Genomic DNA, 16,429 nt, shown 5'->3' on the forward strand with positions numbered 1-16,429 from the left:
CTTTCCTTCACAGCATATATCACAATTATGATTGCACAGTTATTTGCTAATGGGAAATATGACTTAAAGCAACATTCTAATCAAGGTAACAAATGGGAAACCTGGCTTAGAATCTATTCTTTTAAAAATTTTGATAATATACATAATATTGTACTCATTAAAGCTATTTAAGCTTAATTGTTTTCATACTTTTTTTTTCATATATGAAAGACAGGAAAGTATGCTAATATTCTTCAGGCCAAAAAACCATAGTTTATTTATAATCTAAAGGCTCTCAAACACACTACTACCTGGAGGGGTTAATGTGGGCAGGGGGAGAAACTGCCTCTGAAGACCTTCTCTGTACGCTAAGGTAACGAAGTAAACGCACTTGTTCCTAGACAGTGTGTAGGAACTCCATATATTTCTGAACAAACAGGTGGTCAAGGTGAGGACAAGGAGGTGACACAAGGCACAGGGAAGCTGCTTGAGGAGCCCAAGAGATAAGGTGAACTTCAAGAAAACAAAAGGTTAGATTTCTTACCTAAAATAGCAGATTTTTCCGCTTCAAGCATATCCAGAGCCTTTGTGAAAGGCTCCGCCATTTTGGCTAGCATTTCTGGTGCATATAAAGTATTGTGAGTTCTGAAAGAAACAAGGATGCTCTGTGAACTTTTCCTAGTCTGCCGCAGAAGGCAAGTGTAGGTTTCACCTTGTAATCAGTGATACTACACTTACATAGAAACAGATCTCCCTATGAACACTACTCCCAGCAGGGGAAAGAAAAGAAGGTATAAACATGTAAATGTCTCCCTGGAAAAGGGAATAGGCTTGAAGCTATTTAGCTGCATAGTATACAAACCTAATAGCAATCAGGACAAGAACCACATCCTGAGATAGCCAGACAACATCATAGTCTGAAGCTAGAAAGCAAAACTCTTTTAACCCTGACACGTGCCTGGCACTCCCAGTTTTCTGCCCGCCAGTGACACAGGATGAAGTGTCAGGGGCACTGTGGATTCTCAGGCAGGAACTCAGGGCAGGGAGGAATATGCCGCCATTTTTCAGATGTTTTGTCTCCATTCCAAGAGCTGGGACCCTCCAATGCCCTGACAGTTGTTCAGCCTCCGAGAGGAACACTCACAATTCCCAGCATGTGCGTGTGTCCCCCACCAAAATGACTTACCTGAGCAGTTACTGGCTTTGTGTGACTAAGGAGCACTGACTACGGACCTGATCTACCTGCCGTCCACAGTGGCCCCTCCTGCCCACAAGAACTGCACCACTGAACAATCTACAGCCAGAGAGCACACCTGCCTGTTTTTCTTTTAAAAGTTAATGATAAAACATTTCAAATATACAGAAAATTACAGAATATAAAAGATATCAGGCAAGGGTAAATATTTAAGATGCACACTGAACAGATCATTTTAGACCATGCTTATTAAAAACAAAAACGTTAACATTGTTTTTTAAATCTAACCATGTACACTCACTAGTACGCACATTTAAACCGCCTTTTAGGACACCACTTAATAAGTTAATTCCAGCTTATTTCCCCATGTCCCTACTGAGAGGTATTGTTTGTCTCCACTATTTGCTTGCACAAAGAGCCCAGCAATGAGCTTTATCTATGGAGGTCTCCTTGGGTACATGTCTGAAAGTTTCTCTGTGGTGGACATAAACAGGTAGAATTACTGGATACTGGGTCCTTTGCAACTCATGGGCTGCAAATACCTTCTCCCAGTCTGTGGCCTGACTTGCTTATACTGACATTTGCAATAGGCTTTACTTTCTTTTTTTTACTGTGATAAAATAAATATAATATAAAACTTACCACTGTTAAGTGTACAGTTCAGGGGTATTAAATACACTCCCACTGTTGTGCAACCACCACCACCATCCACCCCCATGACTATTTTCATCTTATAAAACTCAAACTCTATACCCATTAAACGATAATTTCCCACTCCCCCATCCCCCTAGCCCCTGGCAACCACCATTCTACTTTCTGTCTCTATGATTTTGACTACTCTTTTTTTTTTTTTTAATTTTATTTATTTATTTTTCCCCCAAAGCCCCAGTAGATAGTTGTATGTCATAGCTGCACATCCTTCTAGTTGCTGTATGTGGGACGCGGCCTCAGCATGGCCAGAGAAGCGGTGCGTCGGTGCGTGCCCGGGATCCGAACCCCGGGCCGCCAGCAGCGGAGCGCGCGCACTTAACCGCTAAGCCACGGGGCCGGCCCTTGACTACTCTTTTAATTATCACATATAAGTGGAATCATACAGTATTTGTCTTTCTGTGACTGGCTTATTTCACTTCACATAATATCCTCAAGGTTCATCTATATTGTAGCATATTGCAGAATTTCTTTTCTTTTAAAGGCTGAATAATGTTTCATTATGTGTGTGTATATATATGTATATACACCACATTTTGCTTATCCGTTCCCCCATCAATGGCCACTTGGGTTGCTTCAATGTTTTAGCTATTGTGAATACTGCTGCTATGAACATGGGTATACAAATTTATCTCCTCAAGACCCTGTTTTCAATTCTTCTGAGTATATACCCAGAACTGGAATTGCTGGATCATATGATAATTCTATTTTTAATCTTTTGAGGAACCTCCATACTGTTTTCCACAGCAGCTGTACCATTTTGCTTTCCCACCAACAGTGCACAAGGGTTCTAATTTCTCTGCATCCTCACCAATACTTGTTATTTTCTGTTTTTTTTATAGCCATCCTAATGGATGTGAAGTGGTACCTCATTGTAGTTTTGATTTGCACTTCTCTAATGATTCGTGATGTTGAGTGTCTTTTCATGTACTTAGAGCATCTTTCCATGTACATCCCTTTATCTTCTTTGGAGAAATGTCTATTTAAGTCCTTTGCCCATGTTTAAATTGGGTTTTTTTGTTGTTGTTGAGTTTTGGAACTTCTCTGTATATTCTGATTATTAATCTCTTATCAGATATATGATTTGCAAATATTTCTCCCATTCTGTGGGTTGCCATTTTACTCTGTGGGTAGTGTCTTTTGATGCACGAAATTTTAGGAATTTTCACGAAATCCAATTTGTCTATTTTTTCTTTTGTTACCTGTGCCTTTGGTGTCATATCCAAGAAATCATCGCCAAATCCAAAGCTGTGAAGCTTTTGCCCTGATTTAAGAGTTTTGTTTTAGGTCTTAACATTCAAGTCCTAGATCCATTTTGAATTAATTTTTGTATACGGTGTTAGATGAGGGTCCAACTTCATTCTTTTGCATGTGGATATCCAGTTTTTCCAGCACCATTTACTGAAAAGACTGTCTTTTCCCCATTGAATAGTCTTGGCACCTTTCTCAAAAATCATTTGACCATATATGTGAGAGTTTATTTCTGGCTTTTCTATTCCATTGGTCTATATGTCTGTCTTTATGCCATTACCACACTGTTTTGATTACTGTAGCTTTGCAGGAGGTTTTGATAATAGAAAGTGTGAGTCCTCCAGTTTTGTTTTTCTTTTTCAAGATTGTTTTGGGTATCCTAGGTGCCTTGAGATTCCATATGAATTTTAAGACAGGTTTTTCTATTTCTGAAAGAAACGTCATTGAGATTTTTAGATCGTCTAGATCCTTCTGGACGTGAATGTAGTATTCACATTTTAATAATATTAAGTCTTCCAATCCATGAACATGGGATGTGTTTCCATTTATTTATGTCTTCTTTAATTTCTTTCAGCAATGTTTTGTAGTTTTCATTGTATAAGTCTTTCATCTCCTTGAATAAGTTAATTCCTAAGCATTTTATTTTGTTTTTGATGCTATTTTATTTTTTTGTGTGAGGAAGATCAGCCCTGAACTAACATCCGTTGCCAATCCTCTTCTTTTTGCTGAGGAAGATTGGCCCTGGGCTAACATCTGTGCCCCTCTTCCTCTACTTTATATGGGACACCGCCACAGCATGGCTTGACAATGATGCGTCAGTCCGAGCCCGGGATCCAAACCTGTGGGCTGAAGCTGAGCACGCAGACTTAACCTCTATGCCACCGGGCCGGCCCCTAGTTTATTTATTGTAGTGTAATGTTCAAATTCCTTTCTCATTTCCTTTTGTGTATATTCTATAGCTATTTTCTTTGTGGTTACCCTGGGGATTACACGTAACGTTCTAAAGCTGTAACAGTCTAATTTGAATTTTCACCAGCTTAACTTCAATAACATACAAAAACTCTGCTCCTTTACAGCTCTGTCCCCACCCTTTTCAGTTGCTGATGTCACAAAATTACTTTATACACTGTGTGCCCCAAAACGTAAACTAATAATTCTTTTAAATGCATCAGTTTCCTAAATTTTGTAGAAAACAAGATTTGAAGTTATAAGCCGAAGTTACAGTAATACTAGCTTTTACACTATCAGTTTTTTTTCTTTAAATGTATTAGTCTCTTAAATCATGTAGAAACGAAACAAAAGTACTGTTACAAACCATTGTTACAATAACACTAGGTTTTATAATTATCTATGTACTTACCTTTATTAAGATCTTTATTTCTCCATACAGCTTTGAGGTACTGTCTAGTGTCCTTTTATTTCACCTTGCAGGACCCCCATGAGCATTTCTCTCAGGTCAGGTCTAGTGGTCATGAATTCCCTCAGCTTTTATTTATCTGAGAATGTCTTCATTTCTCCCTCACTTTTGAAAGACAGTTTTGCCAGATATAGGATTCTTGGTTGACAGTTCTTTTTTTCTTTTAGCACTCTATCAGCCTACTATTTTCTGGCCTCAGAGAAATCTGCTGAAAATCTTTTTGAGGATCCCCTGTATATGATGATTCACTTGTCTCTTGCTGCCTTCAAGATTCTGTCTTTTGAAAGTTTGATTATAATGTGTCTTGGTGTGGGTCTCTTTGAGTTCATCTTACTCAGGGTTTGATGAGATTCCTGAATGTTTAAGTCTTTCATCAAGTTTGGTAAGTTTTCAGCCATTATTTCTTCAAATATTCTCTATGCCCCTTTCTCTCTCTTCTCCTTCTGGGACTCCCACAATTCATATGTTACTCCACTTGATGGTGTCCCACACATCCCTTGGGCTCTGTTCACTTCAATCTTTTTTCTTTCTGTTCCTCAGCCTCGATAATTTCACATTCGCCGATTCTTTCTTCTGCCTGCTCAAATCTGTCTTTGAATCCCTTTAGTGAATTTTTCATTTTACTTATTGTACTTTTCAGCCCCAGAATTTCTGTTTGGTTTGTTTTTAGGTTTTCTATCTCTTTATTTATATTTCCATTTTGTTCACACATCATTTTCTTTTTTTGCATGTGTGTATGTGAGGAAGATCAGCCCTGTGCTAACATCTGCCAATCCTCCTCTTTTTTTGCTGAGGAAGACTGGCCCTGGGCTAATATCCGTGCCCATCTTCCTCCATTTTATATGGGACACCACCACAGCATGGCTTGCCAAGCGGTGCGTCAGTGTCTGCCCAGGATCTGAACCGGCGAACCCTGGGATGCTGCAGCAGAGCACGTGCACTTAACCACTTGCTCCACTGGGCCGGCCCCCACACCATTTTCTTGACTTTCCTCACATCTTCCTCTAGGTCTTCCAGCATCTTTAAGATAGCTATTTTAAAGTCTTTGTCTAGTATATCTACCATTAGGTCTTCTTCAGGGATAGTTTCTGTTGACTTTTTTCCTTTGAATAAGTCATACTTTCCTGTTTCTTTGTATACTTGTGATTTTTTGCTGAACACTGGATATCTGAGTCTAATAATGTGGTAACTCTGAAAATCATATTCTCCCCCTTCCCCAGGATTTGCTGTTTTTTGATTTTTTTTTTTGTTCTTTTGATTTTTTGATTGGCTGTCTCTGTGCCAAAGATCCACCTGAGCTGTAAACTTAATGTCTTCTCAGGTCTTTTCTGAGCCTTTCCCTGGGCACACAGAGATACTTTCTAATTTTCCCTGTATAAATAGTTGTTTTGGAATGTACTAGTCTTTAAAGTCTGGCTCCCAAAAGGGGAAAAAGCAAACAATGAAACAGGAGAGGAAGGGCACTGGCTCCTTAAATCTGAAAGTCACTTCAGTCAGAGGGGGAGAGGCTTGCAACACTGTGGGAAGGTACGACAATGGGTGCCTCTGTGATCAGAAGCAGCAATCAGTGATTAAAGCACAGATCTCCGATATTTGGAGTACAGGGTCCTTTTTGTCCATCCTGGCTCCTGCAAGCTGTGTGCAAGCTGCACTAGGAACATGTGCACAGCTGCCTGCCAAGGGATGGGTAGTGGGGGTGGGCGATGGGTAGTTGCTACTGTGCTAAAGAGCTGATATTGACCAAAAATAACCACAATTTACTGTTGGTAAGTTTTCCCCTGGAAGTTGCAAGGTTTCAACAGATTCCAGAGTTCCAAAACAGTCACATCAGACAGATTCTGCCAGTGCACTTCTTGTCTAGGCAGGGAGATACAATCCTGGTGCTTTCTACTCTGCCAGCTTTCCTGGGCTTTACTTGTAATGCAATCAAACTTATCAACCTCTACCTTATGGTTTGTTCTTCTTGTGTCTTGTTTAAGAAATTCACTATTCTAATACCATAAGTACTGCCTCGAAGTTTTGCCTTCAGGGTTTTAATCCATTTGAAATTTATTTTTGTGTACAGTGGCAGGTAGGAATCCAATTTTTTCTTCCCATAGAAAGACAATTGTCCCTACACCATGCATTGAATAATTTATCTTTTTCTCACTGACTTGTATTACTTCTGTCATACATCGATCTGTCACACATACCCTAATAGTCTTTGTAGACACTTTTACCATGGTGTTGAACCCATCATCACCTATAAAGGATTTCTACTAAAAAAAACCAGTATCAGATTAATTTTCTAGTCCAGGAGTCAGACAGTAAATAGTTTAGATTTAGCCAGCCATATGCTCTCTCTCTTTTTTTTTTTTTTTTTGGTGAGGAAGATTAGCTCTGAGCTAATAACATCTGTTGCCAATCCTCCTCTTTTTGTTGAAGAAAATTGGCCCTAGGCCAACATCTGTGCCCATATTCCTCTACTTTATATGTGGGACACCTGCCACAGCATGGCTTGATAAGCGATGCATAGGCCTGCGTCTAGGATCCAAACCCTCGAACCTCGGGCCACTGAAGCACAGTGCACGAACCTAACCACTAAACCACGGGGCCAGCCCCTAGGTTTTCTATCTTTTTAAGTTAGTTATAGTAAGTTACATTTTCCCTGGAAATTATCTTTTTTGTTTTGTGAGGAAGATCAGCCCTGAGCTAACATCCATTGCCAATCCTCCTCTTTTTTCTGAGGAAGATTGGCCCTGGGCTAACATTCGTGCCCATCTTCCTCTACTTTATATGGGACGACGCCACAGCGTGGCTTGACAAGCGGTGCGTCAATGCGCACCCAAGATCCCAACCTGTGAACCCTGGGCAGCTGAAGTGGAGCGTGTGCAGTTAACCACTTGTGCCACCAGGCTGGCCCCTATCATTTTTTTCTTAAGCTTTCAAATTTACTAATGCTATTATTGATATTTTTAAAGAACCAGCTTTATTTTTATTAAAAATTTTTTTTATTGAGGCAAAATTCACGTAACATAAAATTAACCATTTTAAAGTATACAATTCAGTGGTATTTAATACATTCACGATATTGTGCAACCACCCACTATCTAGTTCTTCCCCCCTCCCCAAGCCCCAGTACATAGTTGTATGTCATAGCTGCACATCCTTCTAGTTGCTGTATGTGGGATGCGGCCTCAGCATGGCTGGAGAAGTGGTGCGTCAGTGCACGCCCGGGATCCGAACACGGGCCGCCACCAGCGGAGCGCGCGCACTTAACCGCTAAGCCACAGGGCCAGCCCACCCACTATCTAGTTCTATCAAAACATTTCTATCACTTCTCCAAAAAACCCCTGTACCCATTAAATAGTAGCAGTTAATCTCCATTTCTCCCTTCCCCCAGCTTCTGGCAACCACAAATTTATTTTTTGTCTCCACAAATTTATTTTTTGTCTCTATGGATTTATCTATTATAGATATTTCATATAAATGGAATTATACAATATGTGGCCTTCTCTGTCTGGCTTCTTTCACTTAGCATAATGTTTTCAAAGTTCATCCACATTACAGTGTGTATCAGTACTTCATTTCTTTTTGTGGCTGAATAATATTCCATTGTATGTTTATACCATATTTTGTTCACCCATTCATCCACTGATGGACATTTAGGTTGTTTCCATCATTTGGCTATTGGGATACAGTGCTACTAAAACATTAGTTAACAAGTATTTGTTTGAGTACCTGTTGGCAATTCTTTTGGGTATATACATAGGAGTGGAATTGCCAAACTGTTTTCCACAGTGGTTGAACCATATTACATTCCTACCAGCAATGTACAAAGGTTCCAATTTCTCTACTTCCTTGCCAACACCTGTTATTTTGGTTTATTTATTTATTATTATTATCTATTATAACCATCCTACTGGCTGTGAAGTGGTATCTCATTATGGTTTGTTTTTTTTTTTGAAATTTTATTTATTTTATTCCCCCAAAGCCCCAGCAGATAGTTGTATGTCATAGCTGCACATCCTTCTAGTTGCTGTATGTGGGATGCGGCCTCAGCATGGCTGGACAAGCGGTGTGTCGGTGCGTGCCCGGGATCCGAACCCAGGCTGCCAGCAGCGGAGTGCGTGCACTTAACTGCTAAGCCACGGGGTCAGCCCTCATTATGGTTTTTGATTTGCACTTCCCTAATGACTAATGGTGCTGAACATCTCTTCATGGGTTTGTTGGCCATTTGTATATTTTCTTTGGAGAAATGTCTATTCAAGTCTTTGCCCATGTTCTGAATGGGTTGTCTTTTTTTTTTTTTTTTTGTGAGGAAGATCAGCCCTGAGCTAACATCCATGCTAATCCCCCTCTTTTTGCTGAGGAAGACTGGCTCTGAGCTAACATCTATTGCCAATCCTCCTCCTTTTTTCCCCCAAAGCCCCAGTAGATAGTTGTATGTCATAGTTGCACATTCTTCTAGTTGCTGTATGTGGGACGCGGCCTCAGCATGGCCGGAGAAGCGGTGCGTTGGTATGCCCCCGGGATGCAAACCCGGGCCGCCAGTAGCAGAGCGCGCACACTTCACTGCTAAGCCATGGGGCCGGCCCTGAATGGGTGGTCTTTTTCTATACGTCTATCCTTATGCCAGTACCAAACTATTTTGATTACTGTAGCTTTATAGTAAGTTTTGAAACTGAGAAGTTTGCATCCCCCAACGTTATTCTTTTTCAAGATAGTTTTGGCTTTTGGAGGCCTCTTGCAATTCCGTATGAATCGAAGGATCAGCTTTTCCACTTCCGCAAAAAAGGTCACTGGAATTTCAATACGGATTGCATTCAATCTCTAGAGTGCTTTGGGTAGTATGCCATCTTAACAAAATTAAATCTTTCAATTCATGAATATAGGATGGCTTTCTATTTATTTAGGTTGTCTTTAACTTCAGGAATGTTTTATAGTTTTCAGTGTGTAAGTCTTTCACATCCTTGGTTATATTTATTCCTAAGTACTTTATTCTTTTGAATGCTATTATAAATGGAATTATTTTCTTAATTTTCTTTTGGAATCATTCATTGCTGGTGTATAGAAACACAACTGATTTCTGTCTGTTGATCTTGTATCCTGTAACTTTGCTGAATTTGTTTTATTAGCAGTAGTAATTTTTTTGTGTTTTTTTGGGGATTTTCTGTCATTTGTGAATAGAGATAGTTTTACTTCTTTGCCAATTTGGATGCCTTTATTTCTTTTTCTTGCCTGATTGCTCTGTCTTGGACTTCCAGTACCCAATGTTGAATAGCAGTGGTGAAAGTGGGCATCCTTGTCTTGTTGCTATTGGTAGGGGGAAAGCTTTGCACCTTCCACCATTGAGTATGAAGTAAGCCATGGATTTTTCATAAAAATAATTTTTCATGTTGAGGAAATTCCTTTGTAGTCCTAGTTCGCTCATTGTTTTTATCATGAAAGGGTGTTGGATTTTGTCAAATGCTTTTTCTGTGTCAGTTAAGATGATGGTGTGGGTTTTTTCCTTTGTTCTCTTAATATGGTGTACTACACTGATTTACTTTCATATGTTGAACCATTCTGACATCTCTGGGATAAATCCTACTTGGTCATGGTGTATAATCATTTTAACGTGCTGTTGGATTCAGTGTGCTCGTATTCTGTGAGGCTGCCCACAACTCTGCCTTAGCCTTTACCTCCTGCTGTGTGGAGCCCAAAGACTGGTAAGAAGTGCCATTTACTTTTAAAAGCTACAATTTGCCATCTTTTTAGTTTCTGAATTAAGTTTTTCTTGGTTGTCTGGGAAGATGTCTAACACCACAAAATGATTTCTGATAAAATCAGTTCTTCCTTAGAAGAAATTCATAGTCTTTTTTTTTTTTCCCTCTAAAGCCCCAGCAGATAGTTGTATGTCATAGCTGCACATCCTTCTAGTTGCTGTACGTGGGACATGGCCTCAGCATGGCCAGAGAAGCAGTGCGTCAGTCCGCGTCCGGGATCTGAACCCGGGCCGCCAGCAGCGGAGCGCACGCACTTAACCACCAAGCCACGGGGCCGGCCCAGAAATTCATAGTCTTAAGTTTGACAGGGAGCAGACGAGCTATCTGTTTTGTATTCTTTAATGAAGTGTGATTGTGACCTCAAGATATAATTAAAAAAACAGAAGGGTTAAAGCATCATTATGTCAAATATTCCTGATGCTACAACAGAATCTTGTATTCTTTATAGTCTCCTCTCCTCCTCAAGGAGATGGCACCATGGTGGGTGCACCTCTAACTCACAAGCAGTGACAGGAGGACTCAGACTACATACCGCTCCAATACCTCTGACTCCAGGTCAGGTGGTCACAAGCAAAGACATCTACAACCCCTAGTAATATTCAGGCTCCTGAAATATCACCTTTCGTGACACACTTGCAAGTCAGAGCTCTGTGCTTCCATGTTAAGAGGCACTAGTTATTGCTTGGCAAAGAAAATGACAATCAGATAATAAAAGTTGTAAGTTTTGTACCATCTGTACCTACCTGAAATATTCTTAGTATCACCAGCTAAGAGTATAATCACTATGCAAAACAAGATTTTACACATATAAAGATTTCAACAAAATATATAGAAAATTTATGGAAACAATGTAACAAACTTAAGTTAACCAAAAAGCTGTTATCATTCTAAACAGACGATAAGAATGTACCTTTCGAGAACCAGAGAATTCTGCTCCCCACATCTGTCCTCCATCCAACCCACTAGGAACAACACTGTCCAATAGAAATACAATGTAAGCCACATAAGCCATTTAAAATTTTCTAGTCAGCCAAACTTAAAAAGTGAAAAGAAACATATTAAATTAATTATATTTTATGTAACCCAATGCATCAAAAATTCATTTCAACATGTTATCAATATAAAAAATTATTAATATTTTGCATTCTTTTTTGTACTAAGTTTTCGAAATGTGATGTGTATTTTACACTTACAGCTTATGTCAATTCAGACTAGCCACATTACATCACTTGGCTGGCTCAATACCCAGCCACGTGTGGCTAGTGGCTACCATATTGAACAGTGCAGCTCTGACACTTTCTTTGCTTATCAGACAATCTACAAGAGTTAAAACTCACAGCTCCAATACATAATTGGTGGGAATGTAAATTAGTACACCACTTTAGAAAACTATTTGTTTCTATCTACGACAACTGAAAATGCACATACCTTATAAACCAAGAATTCTACTCCTACATGTAGGATTCTACTCCTACCCAACAGAAATTATGTATACACCAAAAGACATTTACAAGAACATTAACAGCAGCACTATTTGTAATAATAAAATGCTGGAAACTACCCAAAAGTCCCTCAATGCTAAATGGATAAATAAGTTACAGTATGTTCACACAATGAAATACCATATAAGCAATGAGAATGAACAAACCACAACTATATGCAATAATAACACAGATGACTCTCACAAACAATATTGAGCAAGAGAAGCCAGACACGAAGGAGGACATGCTTTTGACTCCATTTATTAAAGCTCCAAAAACCAGAGAAAATGCTAAAAGTCAGAGTAGTGGTCAGCCTTGAGGGGCAGGTACTGACTGAAAAGAGGTGTTGGGTGAGGTTGTTTCTTAATGTGGGCGCTGGTTATACAGATGTGTCCACTTTGTGAAAATGCATCTGCAAGCACTCATAATTTGTGTCCTTTTCTTATATATATTTGTGCCCTTACATTATACTTCAGATAAAATTTACTACAAAAACAAGACAAAATTCTGATAGCTCCAGCTGCATAGTACTCAAGGAATCTAACTGCTCCATAACTACAGTCAACATTTTTCAAAATACCTTTTGATTGACTTTGGGATGTTCCAAAAGCACTGAACTCTTAGAAAAATATCAAGGTAACAACCATACTGTTCTTGTGGCCTCCTCGCTGAGCCAGGCATGAACCTTGTTTCCAGGTCTGAGTTCTCATCACATGGACTCTGGCCACAGGCCTAAAAAGGCCGCTCAGTGAATCTGCTGCAATCTGACTTCATCACTTTCATATTTCTCTAAGCTACAAAAGAACCTTTTGGTTGTAAAAACATCAATATGGAAACAAATCTTTCCTTGACTAAATATTTTATTACCCTTTCAACATGCATGCCATACTTCTTTACTGAAATCTCTTTCCTCCTTTTTTTTCTTGTGAGGAAGAGTAGCCCTGAGCTAACACCTGTTGCCAATCCTCCTTTTTTTTTTCTTTGCTGAGGAAGATTGGCCCTGGATAACATCCATGCCCATCTTCCTCTACTTTATGTGGGATGCCTGCCACAGCGTGATTTGATGAGTGGTACATAGGTCTGCGCCTTGGATCCGAATCTGGAAACCCTGGGCTGCCAGAAGCAGAGCGCACGAGCTTAACCGCTATGCCACTGGGCCAGCCCCTTTCCTCCTTTTGAAACCACAACACAATACTGCCTACTTCCACAGACACATCTACAACTGGAGTGTGTGAACAACTCTTTCACACACTCCAGTCCTCCAATTAGGTCAACATTAACTTAAAACCTTTGATTCTTAAGCTTATGATCTAAAGTGTCTGGTGCCAGCAGAACATCCCCGAGACATGAGTAATTTGGTTTGCCCAGTTGAGACTTCACTCTTACCCCCTGGATAAGAAGCCAAAAAGCATTGGAACAGAGTTCTAACCTGTAACTCAGAAATACTATGAGATATAAAAAGCGATCCAGTTTTGCTTTGGCCAGTAAGAAGTGAATTCTATCCAAAGCCTACCTTTCTCTGCAGAGAGCATCCCTGAATCATCAAACACACATCAAGGAATCAACAAGCCTGGACTTTGCCTACTTCCACTTGTGATTTATAACAGTGATTTTGAACTTTTAATGTGCACACAAACCAGCTGGGGATCTCACTAAAATGCAGATTCTGTCTTACTATGTCTGAGGTGGGGCCCCGATTCTGATTTCAAACAAGCTCTCAAGAGACTGCTGACGCTGCTGGTCTGAGGACTCAGCTCCTCAGAGGTAAAGACCTAGGAAAGTGAGAGAACATGTAGCATGCCTTCCTTTGGCATATTTAGCCACTGGATGTTTGGTCCATTTGAGGTCAGAGTCATTACGGATAAATTCAGATTAGTGCATTTGAATACCACCCAGAGAAACACCACTACAGAAAGCAAATGTCCTGCTCCCAATAAATAAGTCTTTTAGTGGCAAAAATTTACACCAAATAAAGCTTAAAATAAAAAATAGGGATGAAGTATAAAGAAGCAGGAGAAGAACACAGAAGAGGCTCGAAATGAGAAAAGGCATTTTGAGATCAGCCCCATGTGTTCACTTGGAATGCAAGACTTGTGCAAGTGAGAGCTAATATTATTTTTAAAAAGAGACCCCCTCCAGAAAGAAAGAGGACCTAATCCCTCATTTATCACTACCATGATCTGAAGAAATATAAACAGATTCAACTTTTGAGATTCTTAAGGTAAGAAAATAAAAAAACAACAGAGAAGAACCATTATTCTGACTCACCTTATAAGGGCAAGCAAATTGTCAAGAAGTTTCAGAATCTGTTCTGTGCAGGGGTTACGGAAGACTGGATTTCCAGTGGGCATATAACCCACCACGAATCCTCCAGCTTTGGCCTCTTCTAGGTCGGTGGGCCAGCAAGTTCGTTTCACAACACCCAGGATGCTGTACACACAAAAGCTCATCTTTTAAAAAACATAAAAATGAAAGGTAAGCATAAAAGGGGAAGAAAAGACAAAAGTGCTATTAGATCTATGCAAGGTTATGGCAAAAGTGATACAGAGGCCAGAGAGAAGGAAAACAGCCCCGCCCCCATCCCTGTCCCTTCCTTTAAGGTCACATCCAAGAGAGGTTCTTTCATTGCCATCTGCAGGATGAGTGGTAGGATCTAGAACCTTCCCTTTCATGAGGATGTCCTTCCAGAGTCTGCAGTGACCCCCTCGCAGGACCCCAATTAGAAGGTGGCTTGGACATGGTTCAAAACAAAGTGTTTAGACTCCCAACATTCCATCCTGTTTTGGAGTTGACCCTGTACCCTCCAGCTCAGGCCTTGATGGCTTTTGCCCTAATCCTCACTCATGGTACTCTCAACCAACCTAATATAACTTTTGCCATAATGGAGCCAGAAACAGTGCTTATTTGAATAACAAAAAACTGAAAAATTTCAGGTTTGCAAGTTAAGCCATCATTTAGAACTTTACATGCCAGAGAGCAATGGCAGGGAGGACTCACCCTGCTGACCAAGTTCTGACCTACTTCCTCATTACACCTTCAGTCTCCAGAGCTATTCAGAGATCCTTAAAACCAAATTAATGATTTCATAGAAAAGACTGTCTGCTCTGCTGTGGGAACTAACTTAAGAATTCAAGACTAAAGAAGAAAAGAAAGGAGAAGCTTAGGGAGTGGAGACCCCCAGATTTCTCACTCATATAGGAAAAACAGAAATCTATAAGAAACTTGACAAATGATAACACGCTGCTCCTACCCGTGGCCAATGCAACCTCCCATTCCCAGGAGAGGCTTACTCACTCGTGCACGGTTTAAGCCACAGGGATCCTCCAGGCCCGGGTCACAGCTCTTCTGATCTGCACCCACATAGGCAATAAAAGCATCAACATCTGACAGCACTCTAAAGGTTGGAGGGGAAAGACAAGTTACTCCACGATTCTAAGCAGGGACGGTTTCTTCCACAGGAGCTAATAAGCTATGATTACTGGGCCCCAAAGAGCAATTGTTACAGTGAGAGGAAGTTAATCATGTTAATTGGCAGCTGTCATTTGAAGGTTCAAACTTCTCTTCCCACTTCTAAATGTTATCATCGACACTTTAAGAATCAAAAAGGGTACAAGCTTGAGAATGCTACGTAGGCACAGATGAGTGTCTGTGTGGCTCCGACTGTATGTGGCCCCAGTGGCTGTCCTCATTTCTCTACATGTGCAGGTGCTGCAACGCAGACATCACAGTAGACCTCGCTCTGTGGCCTCCTGACACATACTATCCATCTTCACTCCCTACACCTCTGTACAACACGGTGATATTTTCAGCGATTAGAACACAAGACTGCTTTCAGAGGCCTCCAGATATCACCGAGAGTGCATTACACCTTGGTATCCTTACACCCCGCCCTGGGCATAGGTCTTGAAATAGAATGGGTGCTGAAGTGCACTGAGGGGCAGGGGCAGGGCATCTCCTCCACCTGTGCATGTCTTCAGACAGCCAGAGGCTGGCCACTGGTGCCATTAGCTCCTCTAGGAACACCTTCTGACGCTCGTAGTTCTTGAACTGGTTGCTAATGAGAACCAGGGCTTCCATGAGGGCACACTTCTCCATCTGTGTCAGGAGTAGCTCATTGGAGAGGAGTTGCTTCACATGGTTATAAAGCATGTCGAAATTGGGCTGAAGATTACAAAGAAAAACGCAGATTACAAAGAAAAAAAATTTAGAGGTGGTGAAGGTCTGATTTTTGGGGAGAGGTGGCTCAAGGAAGGTGGAAAGAGGACCAAGGCATTCCCAGGAAGGTCAGGCCTATCAGACTGTCACTTAGCAATTTAGTCATAACAGTCTTCTTTTGCGAACAAGCAAGGCAGTTTAGGCAGAAGGTGGTTCTTGTCTGGAGTATTTGGGGAACTGCACTTTCCCATACTACAGCTGTGAAAACAATCTGTCTTTTTTCTACATCAGCTTTTATAGTATCTTCACAAAGATCAGTTGGTTCTATATATATATAGGGAGACAAACAGCTGCTGTGCATTCAGAGAAGAAATTTCTGGTTAATTTGTAATCTGGAGTAGTGCTAAATTTCTTACAGAAACCTTCCAAAAAAGGTTGGGGTTTGCATCTGGCTTCTCTCAAGATTAGGCACATCATTTGGCAGCAGTAGTTAAGA

At 40.5% G+C, this 16,429-nt stretch overlaps 1 protein-coding gene across 2 annotated transcripts in view; it reads right to left on the reverse strand.

Annotated features, from left to right (window-relative positions):
* The window catches only part of XPO5 (exportin 5), a 50,313-nt gene that overhangs the window by 9,900 nt on the left and 23,984 nt on the right, over positions 1–16,429 (reverse strand). For both annotated transcript variants that reach the window (XM_014782678.2, XM_014782677.2), the window contains 4 exons: positions 15,740–15,939; positions 15,073–15,172; positions 14,047–14,228; positions 524–624 (listed from right to left, as the gene is read on the reverse strand). In XM_014782678.2, the coding sequence (XP_014638164.1) occupies positions 524–624; positions 14,047–14,228; positions 15,073–15,172; positions 15,740–15,939 (583 nt within the window). The remainder of the gene's footprint in view (positions 1–523; positions 625–14,046; positions 14,229–15,072; positions 15,173–15,739; positions 15,940–16,429) is intronic.

This window comes from Ceratotherium simum, chromosome 13 (genome assembly GCF_057802395.1).
Source record: "Ceratotherium simum simum isolate JZ-2026a chromosome 13, ASM5780239v1, whole genome shotgun sequence".
Taxonomy (NCBI): Eukaryota; Metazoa; Chordata; class Mammalia; order Perissodactyla; family Rhinocerotidae; genus Ceratotherium; species Ceratotherium simum.